Source organism: Coregonus clupeaformis, chromosome 29 (genome assembly GCF_020615455.1).
Source record: "Coregonus clupeaformis isolate EN_2021a chromosome 29, ASM2061545v1, whole genome shotgun sequence".
NCBI lineage: Eukaryota > Metazoa > Chordata > Actinopteri > Salmoniformes > Salmonidae > Coregonus > Coregonus clupeaformis.
The window spans coordinates 1805861-1823034 of record NC_059220.1 but is presented as its reverse complement, the minus strand read 5'-3'; the positions used below and the strand labels follow the sequence as shown (position 1 = coordinate 1823034).

Below are 17174 nucleotides of genomic sequence, written 5' to 3'. Positions count from 1 at the left end.
ATTTGAGCACAATTTTTTTTAAACTATTATTCATATTAGGAAAATCAACATACCCTGCCGACAGACATTTAAGTTACTTTGATTTTAAAAGCATGTACTTGACTTCCATTTCATTCGTGATAATTGGGCAGGATATCGCTAGACATGTGACACACGATCACCAGAATGCGGAAAGAGTCTCGAGGATCTTATTAGGGGTTTACGGTTTGTCAACAAAGCGTATCATCGGTAAATGTAACCGTTTCATTTTCTTTTGTGTTGTCAAGAAAGGAACGGACCATTCAAAACACAAAACCTGCCGCTAAAATAAAAGCAGAATGTCATCGGAAGAGTTTGAAAAGCTGCAGGAGATCTACAAATCCCTTTATGACGAACTGAAGTTGATGCCCGACAGATTACTGAAATGTCAAGGAGGTAAAAAAAAAAAAAAACAGTTGAAGTTATATCTGTAACTGTAAATATATGTATTTTGCATTCTAAATACCTCTCCAATTCACTACCATCAGCTGACCCCCACCCTGTTGTCTTAGCTTAGTTTTACTTCTGCTTAGTGATAAGGTAGCTGGGCCGAGCAGATGCGTGTCGTGAACAACATTGGCGCGAACAACAATAGTGGAATCGGCGGTTCGTCTTTAAAATAAAAGTCCCCCCCATTGAAACTGATTCAAACGGATGATGAAAATAGTGGAGTCATGCCACACTTGCACTAGATGATGCTAAACAAGGTTGGAATGTTGTTATAGAAATTAAACAAAAGACAATTAGTTAATTTGACAAACACAAAACAATCGGTTGAAATCGAACTCTGGATGTATAGACTTTGCATTGGAGGAATACATCTATTAGAAAGCCTTCCCAGAAGAGTGGAGGCTGTTATAGCAGCAAATGAGGGGGGACCAACTCCATATTAATGCCCATGACTTTGGAATGAGATGTTCGACGAGCAGGTGTCCACATCCTTTTGGTCATGTGGTGTATATTGCAATGTACACAGCCTTACCAATGGATCTTGGGTCCATGAAATGGGATGTCAGCCTACTCATTGACAACCACAAAACACAACTGTGAAGAGTTTTCACAATATTAGCGTTGTAGCTCTTATTGCAGGATTTTAAGTGTGGGAAATCAACCTCACAATACAGTGTAATGTGTGTATTGGACATTGATATTGTACAGCTTTACCTATGGACCTGGGGACCATGAAGCCTCAGGGAACTACAGACCCCACACAACAGAAAACATTATTTATGTTGTAATTATTGGGTATATTAAATGCAGGTGGGTTAAATATGGATTTGAATTTGTGGCTTTCACCCCCATTTCATGGACCCAAGATCAAATCAAATTTTATTTGTCACATGCTTGGTGAGAGAGAGAGAGAGAGAGAGAGAGAGAGAAAGTATAGAAGTTAGAAATGTGGCTGTCACAAGTATTACAATGTAAATGTACCTTTTAATCCATCTGTCTACATATTATAAGACATAGCAGTGGGTTGGATGATACTTTTCTTGTCAATCATCTTTAAATAAACGTATACTTAAAAACTAGAAATCAACCCAATCCTTCATCGTTAACACAATGGAAAGGTCAAATGCTTTTATTATCTAAATATTGAAAGTGTGTGGGCAACAGAGAGAGAAAATGGTGCAGTTTGAGGCCATGTGGCGGAGGGTGATGCGGGCGCTGGAGGCAGGTGTGTGAGGCCATGTGGCGGAGAGTGATGCGGGCGCTGGAGGCAGGTGTGTGAGGCCATGTGGCGGAGAGTGATGCGGGCGCTGGAGGCAGGTGTGTGAGGCCATGTGGCGGAGAGTGATGCGGGCGCTGGAGGCAGGTGTGTGAGGCCATGTGGCGGAGAGTGATGCGGGCGCTGGAGGCAGGTGTGTGAGGCCATGTGGCGGAGAGTGATGCGGGCGCTGGAGGCAGGTGTGTGAGGCCATGTGGCGGAGAGTGATGCGGGCGCTGGAGGCAGGTGTGTGAGGCCATGTGGCGGAGAGTGATGCGGGCGCTGGAGGCAGGTGTGTGAGGCCATGTGGCGGAGAGTGATGCGGGCGCTGGAGGCAGGTGTGTGAGGCCATGTGGCGGAGAGTGATGCGGGCGCTGGAGGCAGGTGTGTGAGGCCATGTGGCGGAGAGTGATGCGGGCGCTGGAGGCAGGTGTGTGAGGCCATGTGGCGGAGAGTGATGCGGGCGCTGGAGGCAGGTGTGTGAGGCCATGTGGCGGAGAGTGATGCGGGCGCTGGAGGCAGGTGTGTGAGGCCATGTGGCGGAGAGTGATGCGGGCGCTGGAGGCAGGTGTGTGAGGCCATGTGGCGGAGAGTGATGCGGGCGCTGGAGGCAGGTGTGTGAGGCCATGTGGCGGAGGGTGATGCGGGCGCTGGAGGCAGGTGTGTGAGGCCATGTGGCGGAGAGTGATGCGGGCGCTGGAGGCAGGTGTGTGAGGCCATGTGGCGGAGGGTGATGCGGGCGCTGGAGGCAGGTGTGTGAGGCCATGTGGCGGAGAGTGATGCGGGCGCTGGAGGCAGGTGTGTGAGGCCATGTGGCGGAGAGTGATGCGGGCGCTGGAGGCAGGTGTGTGAGGCCATGTGGCGGAGAGTGATGCGGGCGCTGGAGGCAGGTGTGTGAGGCCATGTGGCGGAGAGTGATGCGGGCGCTGGAGGCAGGTGTGTGAGGCCATGTGGCGGAGAGTGATGCGGGCGCTGGAGGCAGGTGTGTGAGCAGGGGGGGTCTGGCCAGGTGTGATGTCGTTGATGTATGTTTTGTTAAAAGAATATATACAGTAGCAGCAGCGTATGTGATGAGTCAAAGGGTCAATGCAGATAGTCCAGGCAGCTAGTTGGTTAACTATTTAACTAACTATGTAGCAGTCTTATGGCTTGGGAGTAGAAGCTATTCAGGGTCCTGTTGGTTCCAGACTTGGAGCTCCGGTACCGCTTGCCATGCGGTAGCAGAGAGAACAGTCTATGACTCGGGGGGCTGAAGTCTTTGACAATTTGTAGGGCCTTCCTCTGACACTGCCTGGTATAGAGGTCCTGGATGGCAGGAAGCTTGGCCCCAGTGACGTACTGGGCCGTACGCACTACCCTCTGTAGCGCATTAAGAAGGAAAGAAATTAGTGATGTGGACACAGAGGAACTTGAAGCTTTCGACCCGCTCCACTACAGCCCTGTCGATGAGAATAGGGACGGGCTCTGCCCTCATTTCCTGTAGTTCACGATCAGCTCCTTTGTCTTGCTGACGTTGAGGGAGAGGTTGTTGTCCTGGCACCACACTGCCAGGTCTCTAACCACCTCCCCTATAGGTTGTTTCATTGTCCTTGGTGATGGTATTGGAGTTGTGCGTGGCCAACGCAGTTGTGGGTGAACAGGGATTACAGGAGGGGATACCCCATTTCATGGACCCCAAGATCCATAGGTAAGGCTATAAGACAAGTATGCCCCCCTTTGCAAATCCTGAAGTCTATAAATCCACAGTGCGATTTCGACTGATTTTTCAAATTTAACAAATTATTGACTTTTGTTTAATTTATGTAACAGCATTCCAACAATGTTTAGCATGATTTAGTACGATTAGGGTCGGGGGTGATACCAGTATCGCGATACTCGTTAGTATCGTGGCAAGGAAACAAAACACGAAGCGGATTTAACTTCTTTAGGAAAACAGCCCTAATGTTGGAAACAAACATGTTGTTATCCACAGTCACGTCTATTTATGTTCCAAAATATATAGCACAAAATATTTTACTTGAAGCAGGTTTTTAAAGGATCAAATAGTTTGGTTAGCTTAGTTTTTTCATTTTTGCCATGGAAAAAATATTGCGATACTGGTATTTTCCCGGCCCTAGTACAATTGTGGCATGATTTCACTATTCTCATCCGTTTTGCGTCAGTTTCAGTGGGGGACTTTTATTTTGAAGCCGAACCGCTATTCCACTATTGTTGCTCAAGCTAATGCTGTTCATGACACACTGGTGCCTAGCTGCAGACGCTAGCCGCCTACTTATGATAGCATATCATAATGAACATAGAAAATATTTTCTAAGTAAACTGACACCAAGCACAATAGTGCAGCTCAGCCTTTAAAAAGTGAATACAGAGGTGTTCCTGTTTACAGAGGAGAAGAAGAGGTTGGTGAGGACTTTTGATGAGAGACATGGAGAGGCAGTGGAAGTGGTAAGTGGTGCTGTGACATTTTATTTTCCATTGTATAGGTTAGCTTTTTCTAATGAATCTGTCACAAGTCTGATCTGTATCGATCTAGCTAACATTTCTAGCAGATTATTATAAATGTTCACCAGCGGGCACTAGGAATCTGTAGTGGTTTACTAATAACCTTGATAAGATATAAATGCTACTGGCATAGAGTTTTTAAGGAATTACACTACAGTTCAAAAGTTTGGGATCACTTAGAAATGTCCTTGTTTTCGAAAGAAAAGCAATATTTTTGTCCATTAAAATAACATAAAATTGATCAGAAATACAGTGTAGACATTGTTGATGTTGTAAATGGCTACTGTAGCTGGAAACGGCTGATAAATATATATTTTTTTGAATATCTACATAGGAGTACAGAGGCCCATTATCAGCAACCATCAGTCCTGTGTTCCAATGGCATGTTGTGTTTGATAATCCAAGTTTATCATTTTAAAAGGCTAATTGATCATTAGAAAACCCTTTTGCAATTATGTTAGCACAGCTGAAAACTGTTGTACTGATTAAAGAAGCAATAAAACTGGCCTTCTTGAGGATAGTTGAGTATCTGGAGCATCATCCATTTTGGTTTCGATTACAGGATCAAAATGGCCAGAAACAAATAACTGTCTTCTGAAACTCGTCAGTCTATTCTTGTTCTGAGAAACACCAGTCTCAACGTCAACAGTGCAGAGGCGACTCCGGGATGCTGACCTTCAAGGCAGAGTTGCAAAGAAAAAGCCATATCTCAGACTGGCCAATAAAAAGACAAGTTTAAGATGGCCAGTCTGAGATATGGCTTTTTCTTTGCAACTCTGCCTTGAAGGTCAGCATCCCGGAGTCGCCTCTGCACTGTTGACGTTGAGACTGGTGTTTTGCGGGTACTATTTAATGAAGCTGCCAGTTGAGGACCTGTGAGGCGCCTGTTTCTCAAACTAGACACTAATGTATTTGTCCTCTTGCTCAGTTGCGCTTCGGGGCCTCCCACTCCTCTTTCTATTCTGGTTAGAGCCAGTTTGCGCTGTTCTGTGAAGGGAGTAGTACACAGCGTTGTACGAGATCTTCAGTTTCTTGGCAATTTCTTGCATAGAATAGCCTTAATTTCTCAGAACAAGAATAGACTGACGAGTTTCAGAAGAAAGTTCTTTGTTTCTGGCCATTTTGATCCTGTAATCGAACCCACAATTGCTGATGCTCCAGATACTCAACTAGTCTCAAGAAGGCCAGTTTTATTGCTTCTTTAATCAGCACAACAGTTTTCAGCTGTGCTAACAGCAAGAACTTTGAAAGTTTCTTCAAGTGCGCGACCACGCATTAGGTTGCACTACTGTTATTTTACTGCTGCTCTTTAATTAATTAATCTTTTATTTTTTTTTGTTATCTATCTTTTACTTAACACTTATTGTTGGTTAAGGGCTTGTCAGTAAGCATTTCACTGTAAGGTCTACACCTGTTGTATTTGGCGCATGTGGCAAATAAAATTTGATTTGAAGTAAAAAAAATAAAATGAAATAAAATAAAAAGCCTGGAGAAGAGGAACAGACCATTTTAGGGGGGTATGAAATGACTCGTGTTTCTCCTGGTGGATCTCCAGCTGCAGGGCATGGAGCAGGAGTTGATCGGTGCTCCATCGTCCTACCGTAACACCATGTCCACCAAACTGCGTCTGTACCGCAGAGACCTGGGGAAGCTCCAGAGAGAGGTGAAGAGCTCTGACCTGTCCTCCTCCTCTACCCGGCCAGCAGAGGGCGCCTACGGCGTCTACTCCTCTCAGAACGAACACAGTGTGAGTCTAGACTGACTTACATGGTCTTGGGTAAAGTTGTCCTTAGACGCTGGGCTGGGGTCAGTTTAGCATTTTCCCCACTAATGGTTAAGGTTAGAATTTGGGGAAGGGAAGCTGATCCTAGACCTGTACCTAGAGGGATCTTTCACCCTGGAGCGGTAAAGCCAATACAGCCTTAATAGGAGGGGATGCTGTGGAGTTGCAAGACGACATCCCTGACAGGGACACAATAAATAATATATTCAGGGCTACGTTCGCCTGACAGCTTATTGCACTTTCCATGCAGGGATTGATTGATTTATTAATTGATGATTGATTGATTGATTGATTGTTGATTTTATGTTATCTGTTTGTTTCAGACCCAGCTTCAGTCGCAGAGGACCTTGCTGCTCCAGGGACACGAGCACCTGAACAACGCCAGTCAGAGTATCGAGAGGAGTCAGCGCATCGCTGCGGAGACGGACCAGATCGGCGTGGACATCATCGAGGAGCTGGGAGACCAGAGAGAACAGCTGGATCGAACCAGAGACCGAGTGAGTGGGATTGGGGAAGCTCTGGAGGCGTAAGGCTCTGAGTGTGAAGGGGTTGGGGGGAAGGGTTCGTTTTCATAAAGAGTCTCAGAGTAGGAGTGCTGATCTGGGAGCAGTTTTGCCTTTTGGATCATAATGAATGAGGTTATATGGACAAATCCTATCATAATGAATGAGGTTATATGGACAAATCCTATCATAATGAATGAGGTTATATGGACAAATCCTAGTTCAGCACTTCTAATCTGAGATGCTTTGTGGATACGGGCCCTTGGTGTCAGAACTATGGCAGCCTGGTCCCAAGTCTTCCACAACACTGGTTATATCTGGCTATCCAGACCTCCTCCACCACTACACTGGTTATATCTGGCTATCCAGACCTCCACCACAACACTGGTTATATCTGGCTATCCAGACCTCCTCCACCACTACACTGGTTATATCTGGCTATCCAGACCTCCACCACAACACTGGTTATATCTGGCTATCCAGACCTCTTCCACCACTACACTGGTTATATCTGGCTATCCAGACCTCCTCCACCACTACACTGGTTATATCTGGCTATCCAGACCTCCACCACAACACTGGTTATATCTGGCTATCCAGACCTCCTCCACCACAACACTGGTTATATCTGGCTATCCAGACCTCCTCCACCACTACACTGGTTATATCTGGCTATCCAGACCTCCACCACAACACTGGTTATATCTGGCTATCCAGACCTCCTCCACCACAACACTGGTTATATCTGGCTATCCAGACCTCCTCCACCACTACACTGGTTATATCTGGCTATCCAGACCTCCTCCACCACTACACTGGTTATATCTGGCTATCCAGACCTCCTCCACTACACTGGTTATATCTGGCTATCTAGACCTCCTCCACCACTACACTGGTTATATCTGGCTATCCAGACCTCCTCCTCCACAACACTGGTTATATCTGGCTATCCAGACCTCCTCCACCACTACACTGGTTATATCTGGCTATCCAGACCTCCTCCACCACTACACTGGTTATATCTGGCTATCCAGACCTCCTCCACTACACTGGTTATATCTGGCTATCCAGACCTCCTCCACCACAACACTGGTTATATCTGGCTATCTAGACCTCCACCACAACACTGGTTATATCTGGCTATCTAGACCTCCTCCACCACTACACTGGTTATATCTGGCTATCTAGACCTCCTCCACCACTACACTGGTTATATCTGGCTATCCAGACCTCCTCCTCCACAACACTGGTTATATCTGGCTATCCAGACCTCCTCCACCACTACACTGGTTATATCTGGCTATCCAGACCTCCTCCACCACTACACTGGTTATATCTGGCTATCCAGACCTCCTCCACTACACTGGTTATATCTGGCTATCCAGACCTCCTCCACCACTACACTGGTTATATCTGGCTATCTAGACCTCCTCCACAACACTGGTTATATCTGGCTATCCAGACCTCCTCCACCACAACACTGGTTATATCTGGCTATCTAGACCTCCTCCACAACACTGGTTATATCTGGCTATCCAGACCTCCTCCACCACTACACTGGTTATATCTGGCTATCCAGACCTCCTCCACCACTACACTGGTTATATCTGGCTATCCAGACCTCCTCCACTACTACACTGGTTATATCTGGCTATCCAGACCTCCTCCACAACACTGGTTATATCTGGCTATCCAGACCTCCTCCACCACAACACTGGTTATATCTGGCTATCTAGACCTCCTCCACAACACTGGTTATATCTGGCTATCCAGACCTCCTCCACCACTACACTGGTTATATCTGGCTATCCAGACCTCCTCCACTACTACACTGGTTATATCTGGCTATCCAGACCTCCTCCTCCACAACACTGGTTATATCTGGCTATCCAGACCTCCTCCACCACTACACTGGTTATATCTGGCTATCCAGACCTCCTCCACCACTACACTGGTTATATCTGGCTATCCAGACCTCCTCCACTACACTGGTTATATCTGGCTATCCAGACCTCCTCCACCACAACACTGGTTATATCTGGCTATCTAGACCTCCACCACAACACTGGTTATATCTGGCTATCTAGACCTCCTCCACCACTACACTGGTTATATCTGGCTATCTAGACCTCCTCCACCACTACACTGGTTATATCTGGCTATCCAGACCTCCTCCTCCACAACACTGGTTATATCTGGCTATCCAGACCTCCTCCACCACTACACTGGTTATATCTGGCTATCCAGACCTCCTCCACCACTACACTGGTTATATCTGGCTATCCAGACCTCCTCCACTACACTGGTTATATCTGGCTATCCAGACCTCCTCCACCACTACACTGGTTATATCTGGCTATCTAGACCTCCTCCACAACACTGGTTATATCTGGCTATCCAGACCTCCCCTCCACCACAACACTGGTTATATCTGGCTATCTAGACCTCCTCCACAACACTGGTTATACCTGGCTATCTAGACCTCCTCCACCACTACACTGGTTATATCTGGCTATCCAGACCTCCTCCACCACAACACTGGTTATATCTGGCTATCCAGACCTCCTCCACCACAACACTGGTTATATCTGGCTATCCAGACCTCCTCCACAACACTGGTTATATCTGGCTATCCAGACCTCCTCCACCACAACACTGGTTATATCTGGCTATCTAGACCTCCTCCACAACACTGGTTATATCTGGCTATCCAGACCTCCTCCACCACTACACTGGTTATATCTGGCTATCCAGACCTCCTCCACCACAACACTGGTTATATCTGGCTATCCAGACCTCCTCCACCACAACACTGGTTATATCTGGCTATCTAGACCTCCTCCACAACACTGGTTATATCTGGCTATCCAGACCTCCTCCACCACTACACTGGTTATATCTGGCTATCTAGACCTGTCAGATCATTAAATATCAAGGGGAGGCAGCAAATTGAGACTGTCTTGGAATCATAACCATCAGAGTTCTAGAAGAGAGAAGATGTTGAATTTTTATGACCTCTTGTTGTCTTTGTTGTGTTCCACCTGTTAGCTGGTCAACACTGGGGAGAACCTCAGCCGGAGCAGGAAGATCCTGCGAGCAATGTCCCGCCGGTGAGTCCCATCAGCTGTGCTGTCTTGTCAGGTCGGTCTTGTCAGGTCGGTCTGGTCAGATTAGTCTTGTCAGGTCGGTCTTGTCAGGTCGGTCTGGTCAGATTAGTCTTGTCAGGTCGGTCTTGTCAGGTCGGTCTGGTCAGATTAGTCTTGTCAGGTCGGTCTTGTCAGGTCGGTCTGGTCAGATTAGTCTTGTCAGGTCGGTCTTGTCAGGTCGGTCTGGTCAGATTAGTCTTGTCAGGTCGGTCTTGTCAGGTCGGTCTGGTCAGATTAGTCTTGTCAGGTCGGTCTTGTCAGGTCGGTCTTGTCAGGTCGGTCTGGTCAGGTCGGTCTGGTCAGATTAGTCTTGTCAGGTCGGTCTTGTCAGGTCGGTCTTGTCAGGTCGGTCTGGTCAGATTAGTCTTGTCAGGTCGGTCTTGTCAGGTCGGTCTGGTCAGGTCGGTCTTGTCAGGTCGGTCTTGTCAGGTCGGTCTTGTCAGGTCGGTCTTGTCAGGTCGGTCTTGTCAGGTCGGTCTTGTCAGGTCGGTCTTGTCAGGTCGGTCTGGTCAGATTAGTCTTGTCAGGTCGGTCTGGTCAGGTCGGTCTGGTCAGGTCGGTCTTGTCAGGTCGGTCTTGTCAGGTCGGTCTTGTCAGGTCGGTCTTGTCAGGTCGGTCTTGTCAGGTCGGTCTTGTCAGGTCGGTCTTGTCAGGTCGGTCTTGTCAGGTCGGTCTTGTCAGGTCGGTCTTGTCAGGTCGGTCTTGTCAGGTCGGTCTTGTCAGGTCGGTCTGGTCAGGTCGGTCTTGTCAGGTCGGTCAGATTAGTCTTGTCAGGTCGGGTCTTGTCAGGTCGGTCTTGTCAGGTCGGTCTTGTCAGGTCGGTCTTGTCAGGTCGGTCTGGTCAGATTAGTCTTGTCAGGTCGGTCTGGTCAGGTCGGTCTGGTCAGGTTAGTCTTGTCAGGTCGGTCTTGTCAGGTCGGTCTGGTCAGATTAGTCTTGTCAGGTCGGTCTTGTCAGGTCGGTCTGGTCAGGTCGGTCTTGTCAGGTCGGGTCTGGTCAGATTAGTCTTGTCAGGTCGGTCTGGTCAGGTCGGGTCTTGTCAGGTCGGTCTGGTCAGATTAGTCTTGTCAGATTAGTCTTGTCAGGTCGGTCTTGTCAGGTCGGTCTTGTCAGGTCGGGTCTGGTCAGATTAGTCTTGTCAGGTCGGTCTTGTCAGGTCGGTCTGGTCAGATTAGTCTTGTCAGGTCGGGTCTTGTCAGGTCGGTCTGGTCAGGTCGGTCTTGTCAGGTCGGTCTTGTCAGGTCGGTCTTGTCAGGTCGGTCTTGTCAGGTCGGTCTTGTCAGGTCGGGTCTTGTCAGGTCGGTCTTGTCAGATTAGTCTTGTCAGATTAGTCTTGTCAGGTCGGTCTTGTCAGGTCGGTCTTGTCAGGTCGGTCTGGTCAGGTCGGTCTGGTCAGATTAGTCTTGTCAGGTCGGTCTGGTCAGGTCGGTCTGGTCAGGTCGGTCTGGTCAGATTAGTCTTGTCAGGTCGGTCTGGTCAGGTCGGTCTTGTCAGGTCGGTCTGGTCAGATTAGTCTTGTCAGGTCGGTCTTGTCAGGTCGGTCTTGTCAGGTCGGTCTTGTCAGGTCGGTCTTGTCAGGTCGGTCTTGTCAGGTCGGTCTGGTCAGATTAGTCTTGTCAGGTCGGTCTGGTCAGGTCGGTCTGGTCAGATTAGTCTTGTCAGGTCGGTCTGGTCAGGTCGGTCTGGTCAGATTAGTCTTGTCAGGTCGGTCTTGTCAGGTCGGTCTGGTCAGGTCGGTCTTGTCAGGTCGGTCTGGTCAGATTAGTCTTGTCAGGTCGGTCTGGTCAGGTCGGTCTTGTCAGGTCGGTCTGGTCAGATTAGTCTTGTCAGATTAGTCTTGTCAGGTCGGTCTTGTCAGGTCGGTCTTGTCAGGTCGGTCTGGTCAGATTAGTCTTGTCAGGTCGGTCTGGTCAGGTCGGTCTGGTCAGATTAGTCTTGTCAGGTCGGTCTTGTCAGGTCGGTCTGGTCAGGTCGGTCTTGTCAGGTCGGTCTTGTCAGGTCGGTCTTGTCAGGTCGGTCTTGTCAGGTCGGTCTTGTCAGGTCGGTCTTGTCAGGTCGGTCTTGTCAGATTAGTCTTGTCAGATTAGTCTTGTCAGGTCGGTCTTGTCAGGTCGGTCTTGTCAGGTCGGTCTGGTCAGGTCGGTCTGGTCAGATTAGTCTTGTCAGGTCGGTCTGGTCAGGTCGGTCTGGTCAGGTCGGTCTGGTCAGATTAGTCTTGTCAGGTCGGTCTTGTCAGGTCGGTCTTGTCAGGTCGGTCTTGTCAGGTCGGTCTTGTCAGGTCGGTCTTGTCAGGTCGGTCTTGTCAGGTCGGTCTTGTCAGGTCGGTCTGGTCAGATTAGTCTTGTCAGGTCGGTCTGGTCAGATTAGTCTTGTCAGGTCGGTCTTGTCAGATCGGTCTGGTCAGGTCGGTCTTGTCAGGTCGGTCTTGTCAGGTCGGTCTGGTCAGATTAGTCTTGTCAGGTCGGTCTTGTCAGGTCGGTCTGGTCAGATTAGTCTTGTCAGGTCGGTCTTGTCAGGTCGGTCTTGTCAGGTCGGTCTGGTCAGATTAGTCTTGTCAGGTCGGTCTTGTCAGGTCGGTCTGGTCAGATTAGTCTTGTCAGGTCGGTCTTGTCAGATCGGTCTGGTCAGGTCGGTCTTGTCAGGTCGGTCTTGTCAGGTCGGTCTGGTCAGATTAGTCTTGTCAGGTCGGTCTTGTCAGGTCGGTCTGGTCAGATTAGTCTTGTCAGGTCGGTCTTGTCAGGTCGGTCTGGTCAGATTAGTCTTGTCAGGTCGGTCTTGTCAGGTCGGTCTGGTCAGATTAGTCTTGTCAGGTCGGTCTTGTCAGGTCGGTCTTGTCAGATTAGTCTTGTCAGGTCGGTCTGGTCAGATTAGTCTTGTCAGGTCGGTCTTGTCAGATTAGTCTTGTCAGGTCGGTCTTGTCAGATTAGTCTTGTCAGGTCGGTCTGGTCAGGTCGGTCTTGTCAGGTCGGTCTTGTCAGATTAGTCTTGTCAGGTCGGTCTTGTCAGATTAGTCTTGTCAGGTCGGTCTTGTCAGGTCGGTCTTGTCAGGTCGGTCTTGTCAGGTCGGTCTGGTCAGGTCGGTCTTGTCAGGTCGGTCTTGTCAGGTCGGTCTTGTCAGGTCGGTCTTGTCAGGTCGGTCTTGTCAGATTAGTCTTGTCAGGTCGGTCTTGTCAGATTAGTCTTGTCAGGTCGGTCTTGTCAGGTCGGTCTTGTCAGGTCGGTCTGGTCAGGTCGGTCTTGTCAGGTCGGTCTGGTCAGGTCGGTCTTGTCAGGTCGGTCTGGTCAGATTAGTCTGGTCAGGTCGGTCTTGTCAGGTCGGTCTGGTCAGATTAGTCTGGTCAGGTCGGTCTTGTCAGGTCGGTCTTGTCAGGTCGGTCTGGTCAGATTAGTCTTGTCAGGTCGGTCTTGTCAGGTCGGTCTTGTCAGATTAGTCTTGTCAGGTCGGTCTGGTCAGGTCGGTCTTGTCAGGTCGGTCTTGTCAGATTAGTCTGGTCAGGTCGGTCTTGTCAGGTCGGTCTTGTCAGGTCGGTCTTGTCAGATTAGTCTTGTCAGGTCGGTCTTGTCAGATTAGTCTTGTCAGGTCGGTCTTGTCAGGTCGGTCTTGTCAGGTCGGTCTTGTCAGGTCGGTCTTGTCAGGTCGGTCTTGTCAGGTCGGTCTCACAAGACAGCACTGTTACACTATATCCATGATAATGTTTGCACTCACTAACTGTAAGTCTCTCTGGATAAGAGCGTCTGCTAAATGACTAAAATGTAAATGTAAATCCATGTCCTCAGGTTAGTGTAAAATGTTTTTATTTATACAGGTTATTCTACATTTGAGAACTATTTTGCAAAGAGAGGCGTTTTTCTTCAGTTTGTTGAATCTGTCCTCTGCCATTAAGTTGCTGTGTCTGTCTCTCCTCCCTTTTTAGACTGATGACCAACAAGCTGATGTTATCAGTCATCATTCTGATGGAGCTGGCCATTCTGGGTGCTGTCGTCTACCTCAAGTTCTTCCGCAAGTAGTAGGCCCGCTGACTCATCAACAAGCAATACAGGTCACACAGCACTGGGCAAAGCTCTCCTCTCCTCTCCCCTGTCCTCTCCCCTCCCCCCTCTCCCCTCTCCCCTGTCCTCTCTCCCTCCCCCTCCCCCGTCTCTCCTCCCCCTGTCCTCTCTCCCCTCCCTGTCCTCTCTCCCCTCCCTGTCCTCTCTCCTCTCCTCCTCTCTCCTCTCTCCCCTCTCCCCTGTCCTCTCTCCCCTCTCCCCTGTCCTGTCCTCTCCCCCCCGTCCCTCTCCCTCCCCGTCCTCTCTCCTCTCCCTCCTCTCCCTCCCCCTGTCCTGTCCTCCTCCCCCTCCCCTCTCCTCTCTCCTCCCTCCCCTGTCCTCTCCTCCCCTGTCCTCTCTCCTCTCCTCCCTCTCTCCTCTCCCCCTCTCCCCTGTCCTCTCCCTCTCCCTGCCTGTCCTCCCCCTCTGCCCTCCCTCCTCCCCCCTCCCCCCCTGTCCTCTCTCCCCTCCCCTGTCCTCTCTCCTCTCCTCCTCTCTCCTCCTCCCTCCCCTCTCCTCTCTCCCTCTCCCCTGTCCTGTCCTCCTCCCCCCGTCCCTCTCCTCCCCCTCCCCTCCCTGTCCTCTCTCCCCCTCCCCTGTCCCCTCTCTCTCCTCCTCTCTCCTCTCTCCCTCTCCCCTGTCCTCTCCCTCCCTGTCCTGTCCTCTCCCCCGTCCTCTCTCCCTCCCCTGTCCTCTCTCCTCTCCTCCTCCTCCTCTCCCTCCCCTGTCCTCTCTCTCCTCTCCCTCTCCCCCTCCCTGCTCCTCTCTCCTCCCTCCCCCCTCCCCTCTCCTCTCTCTCTCCCTGTCCTGTCCCTCCCCCCCGTCCTCTCTCCTCCCCCTCTCCCTCCCTGTCCTCCCCCTCCCCTCTCCTCCTCTCCTCTCCCCTCTCTCCCCTCTCTCCTCCTCTCTCCTCTCTCCCCTCTCCCCTGTCCTCTCTCCCCCCTCCCCTGTCCTGTCCTCTCCCCCCGTCCTCTCTCCCTCCCCCTGTCCTCTCCCCTCTCCCCTCCCCTCCCTCTCCCCTCCCCTGTCCTCTCTCCTCCCCCTCTCCCTCCCCCTCTCCTCTCCCCCCTCTCCCTGTCCTCTCCCCTCTCCTCCCCGTCCTCTCCCCCCCTCCCCTCCTCTCCCCTCCTCTCCCTCTCCCCTCTCCCCTCCCCTGTCCTCTCCCCTCTCCCTCCCCTGTCCTCTCCCTCTCCCCTCCCTGTCCTCTCCTCTCCCCCTCTCCCCTCTCCTCTCTCCTCTCCTCTCCCCTCTCCCTCTCCTCTCTCCTCTCCTCTCCCCTCTCTCCTCCTCTCTCCCCTCTCCCCTCTCCCCTGTCCTGTCCTCTCTCTTCTCTGTTCACCTATACCCCATTGTGCTGTTCCTGACCAGAGCTAAACCACTAAACTTGTGATATCTCCCTGGGCCTGGGGAGTGCTCATGAGGACACAACACTGTTTTCTTGACTGAAGATGAGGAACAATGTGAGAAAGAATGACTGTTTCTGTTCGTTAGGACGGGAGTGTATCCAAGACTCGACGAGCCGCATTTCAAGCCATGATGTATGGACCAAGCCAAGCCCAGGGACGGGAGATTAATACTGGACATGGATATGATCCAGACTTGTTAATGCGTAATGCGCTGTCTGATCCAGGAGTGAACTTCCATGGTTCTGTTCCGCACACTTTTATCATGGAGAAGTGTCTGCAGTCATTTATTTACTGACTCGGGTTACTGTGTAGGATGGATTTTTGTGTATGTCTCAGGTCCGAGCATTAAGGCCTCAAATCCACCCTCCCCTTATTCTAGTCTTGAAATAGAACTCTACTGCTTTCGACATTGTTATGACAAAACCTTGCCGGGCTGAGCAGTTGAAGGATAAGGGTTTATCAATACTAACTATTCTTTCATTGAAATGCATGAAATTTAAAATATGCATTCTCCATAAATGAAATCACTCTATAGAAATACCTTTGACATGTACTAACAATAACAAAAAGTAAATGAATTGATATAAAAGTGGTTTTGTAAATGTATTTTTGTATTGTGTTTTATCTTTGGTACTGCCTCTCTGTGGCCAAAGCTGAGAAGTTGGAAAGAAGACGGGGTTAGGGACAGAAATACTGATAACATTCAGCACCGTTTTGAGACCAGGTTTTCAAAGGGCTATAGTCCAGCTAACGTGGCAAAATAATATGAAAATAAATGTGAGTGTTAAGCATGAACTTGTGATTTTAAGATCATGTGTTTATATTATTGAAATGTACTATTAAAGTTAAGCTAATTCTTACCCTACAATCTATCTGCAATATTAAAGCTGATCTACCCCCTACATTAAAAAAAATTAAAAACTTACCCTCAGCATGTCCCCGTGTCTGATAGGCAGTCCACTAAAGTTGATCATGTGTCTGACACAGGTGTAGTGATTACACGCTAAAAAGGGACAGAGGACACGGGTGTAGTGATTACACGCTAAAAAGGGACAGAGGACACGGGTGTAGTGATTACACACTAAAAAGGGACAGAGGACACGGGTGTAGTGATTACACGCTAAAAAGGGACAGAGGACACGGGTGTAGTGATTACACGCTAAACATGGACAGAGGATACAGGTGTAGTGATTACACGCTAAACATGGACAGAGGACACGGGTGTAGTGATTACACGCTAAACAGGGACAGAGGACACGGGTGTAGTGATTACACGCTAAACAGGGACAGAGGACACGGGTGTAGTGATTACACGCTAAACATGGACAGAGGACACGGGTGTAGTGATTACACGCTAAACAGGGACAGAGGACACGGGTGTAGTGATTACACGCTAAACAGGGACAGAGGACACGGGTGTAGTGATTACACGCTAAACAGGGACAGAGGACACGGGTGTAGTGATTACACGCTGACCAGGGACAGAGGACACGGGTGTAGTGATTACACGCTAAACAGGGACAGAGGACACGGGTGTAGTGATTACACGCTAAACAGGGACAGAGGACACGGGTGTAGTGATTACACGCTAAACAGGGACAGAGGACACGGGTGTAGTGATTACACGCTAACCAGGGACAGAGGACACGGGTGTAGTGATTACACGCTAAACAGGGACAGAGGACACGGGTGTAGTGATTACACGCTAAACAGGGACAGAGGACACGGGTGTAGTGATTACACACGGGACAGGGACAGAGGACACGGGTGTAGTGATTACACACGGGACAGGGACAGAGGACACGGGTGTATCAGAGGTAGGCTAAAGAGAGGAAGACTATGATTGAAGCCAGATCTACTCAGGGTTTTCTAAAGCTAGCCAGCTTCAGTTGGCATCACATTCCAGCTCAGGCTTCATTCGTACTACGATGGTGGATATCGCTCGACCGCTTGCTGATAACTAGCAGGCTTTTAACTACGTGTGTATGTCGCACGTGGCTAGTTGAACACCGAACCCTTCACTGAGACAATGCTGAAACATCAACCCATGGGAGAGTCAGTGCTGCTAGTTGAACGCCGAAC

At 49.6% G+C, this 17174-nt stretch overlaps 1 protein-coding gene across 1 annotated transcript; it reads left to right on the top strand.

Moving 5' to 3' along the window:
* Positions 1–136: 136 nt before the first annotated feature.
* Positions 137–15698, top strand: vti1b (vesicle transport through interaction with t-SNAREs 1B). The gene is made up of 7 exons (XM_041854486.2): positions 137–414; positions 4110–4168; positions 5781–5972; positions 6332–6505; positions 9560–9621; positions 13572–13697; positions 15178–15698. Exons 1-6 carry the CDS (start codon positions 318–320, stop codon positions 13663–13665), a joined length of 678 nt encoding a protein of 225 aa, XP_041710420.1. The 5' UTR covers positions 137–317; the 3' UTR covers positions 13666–13697; positions 15178–15698.
* The last annotated feature ends 1476 nt before the right edge of the window (positions 15699–17174 follow it).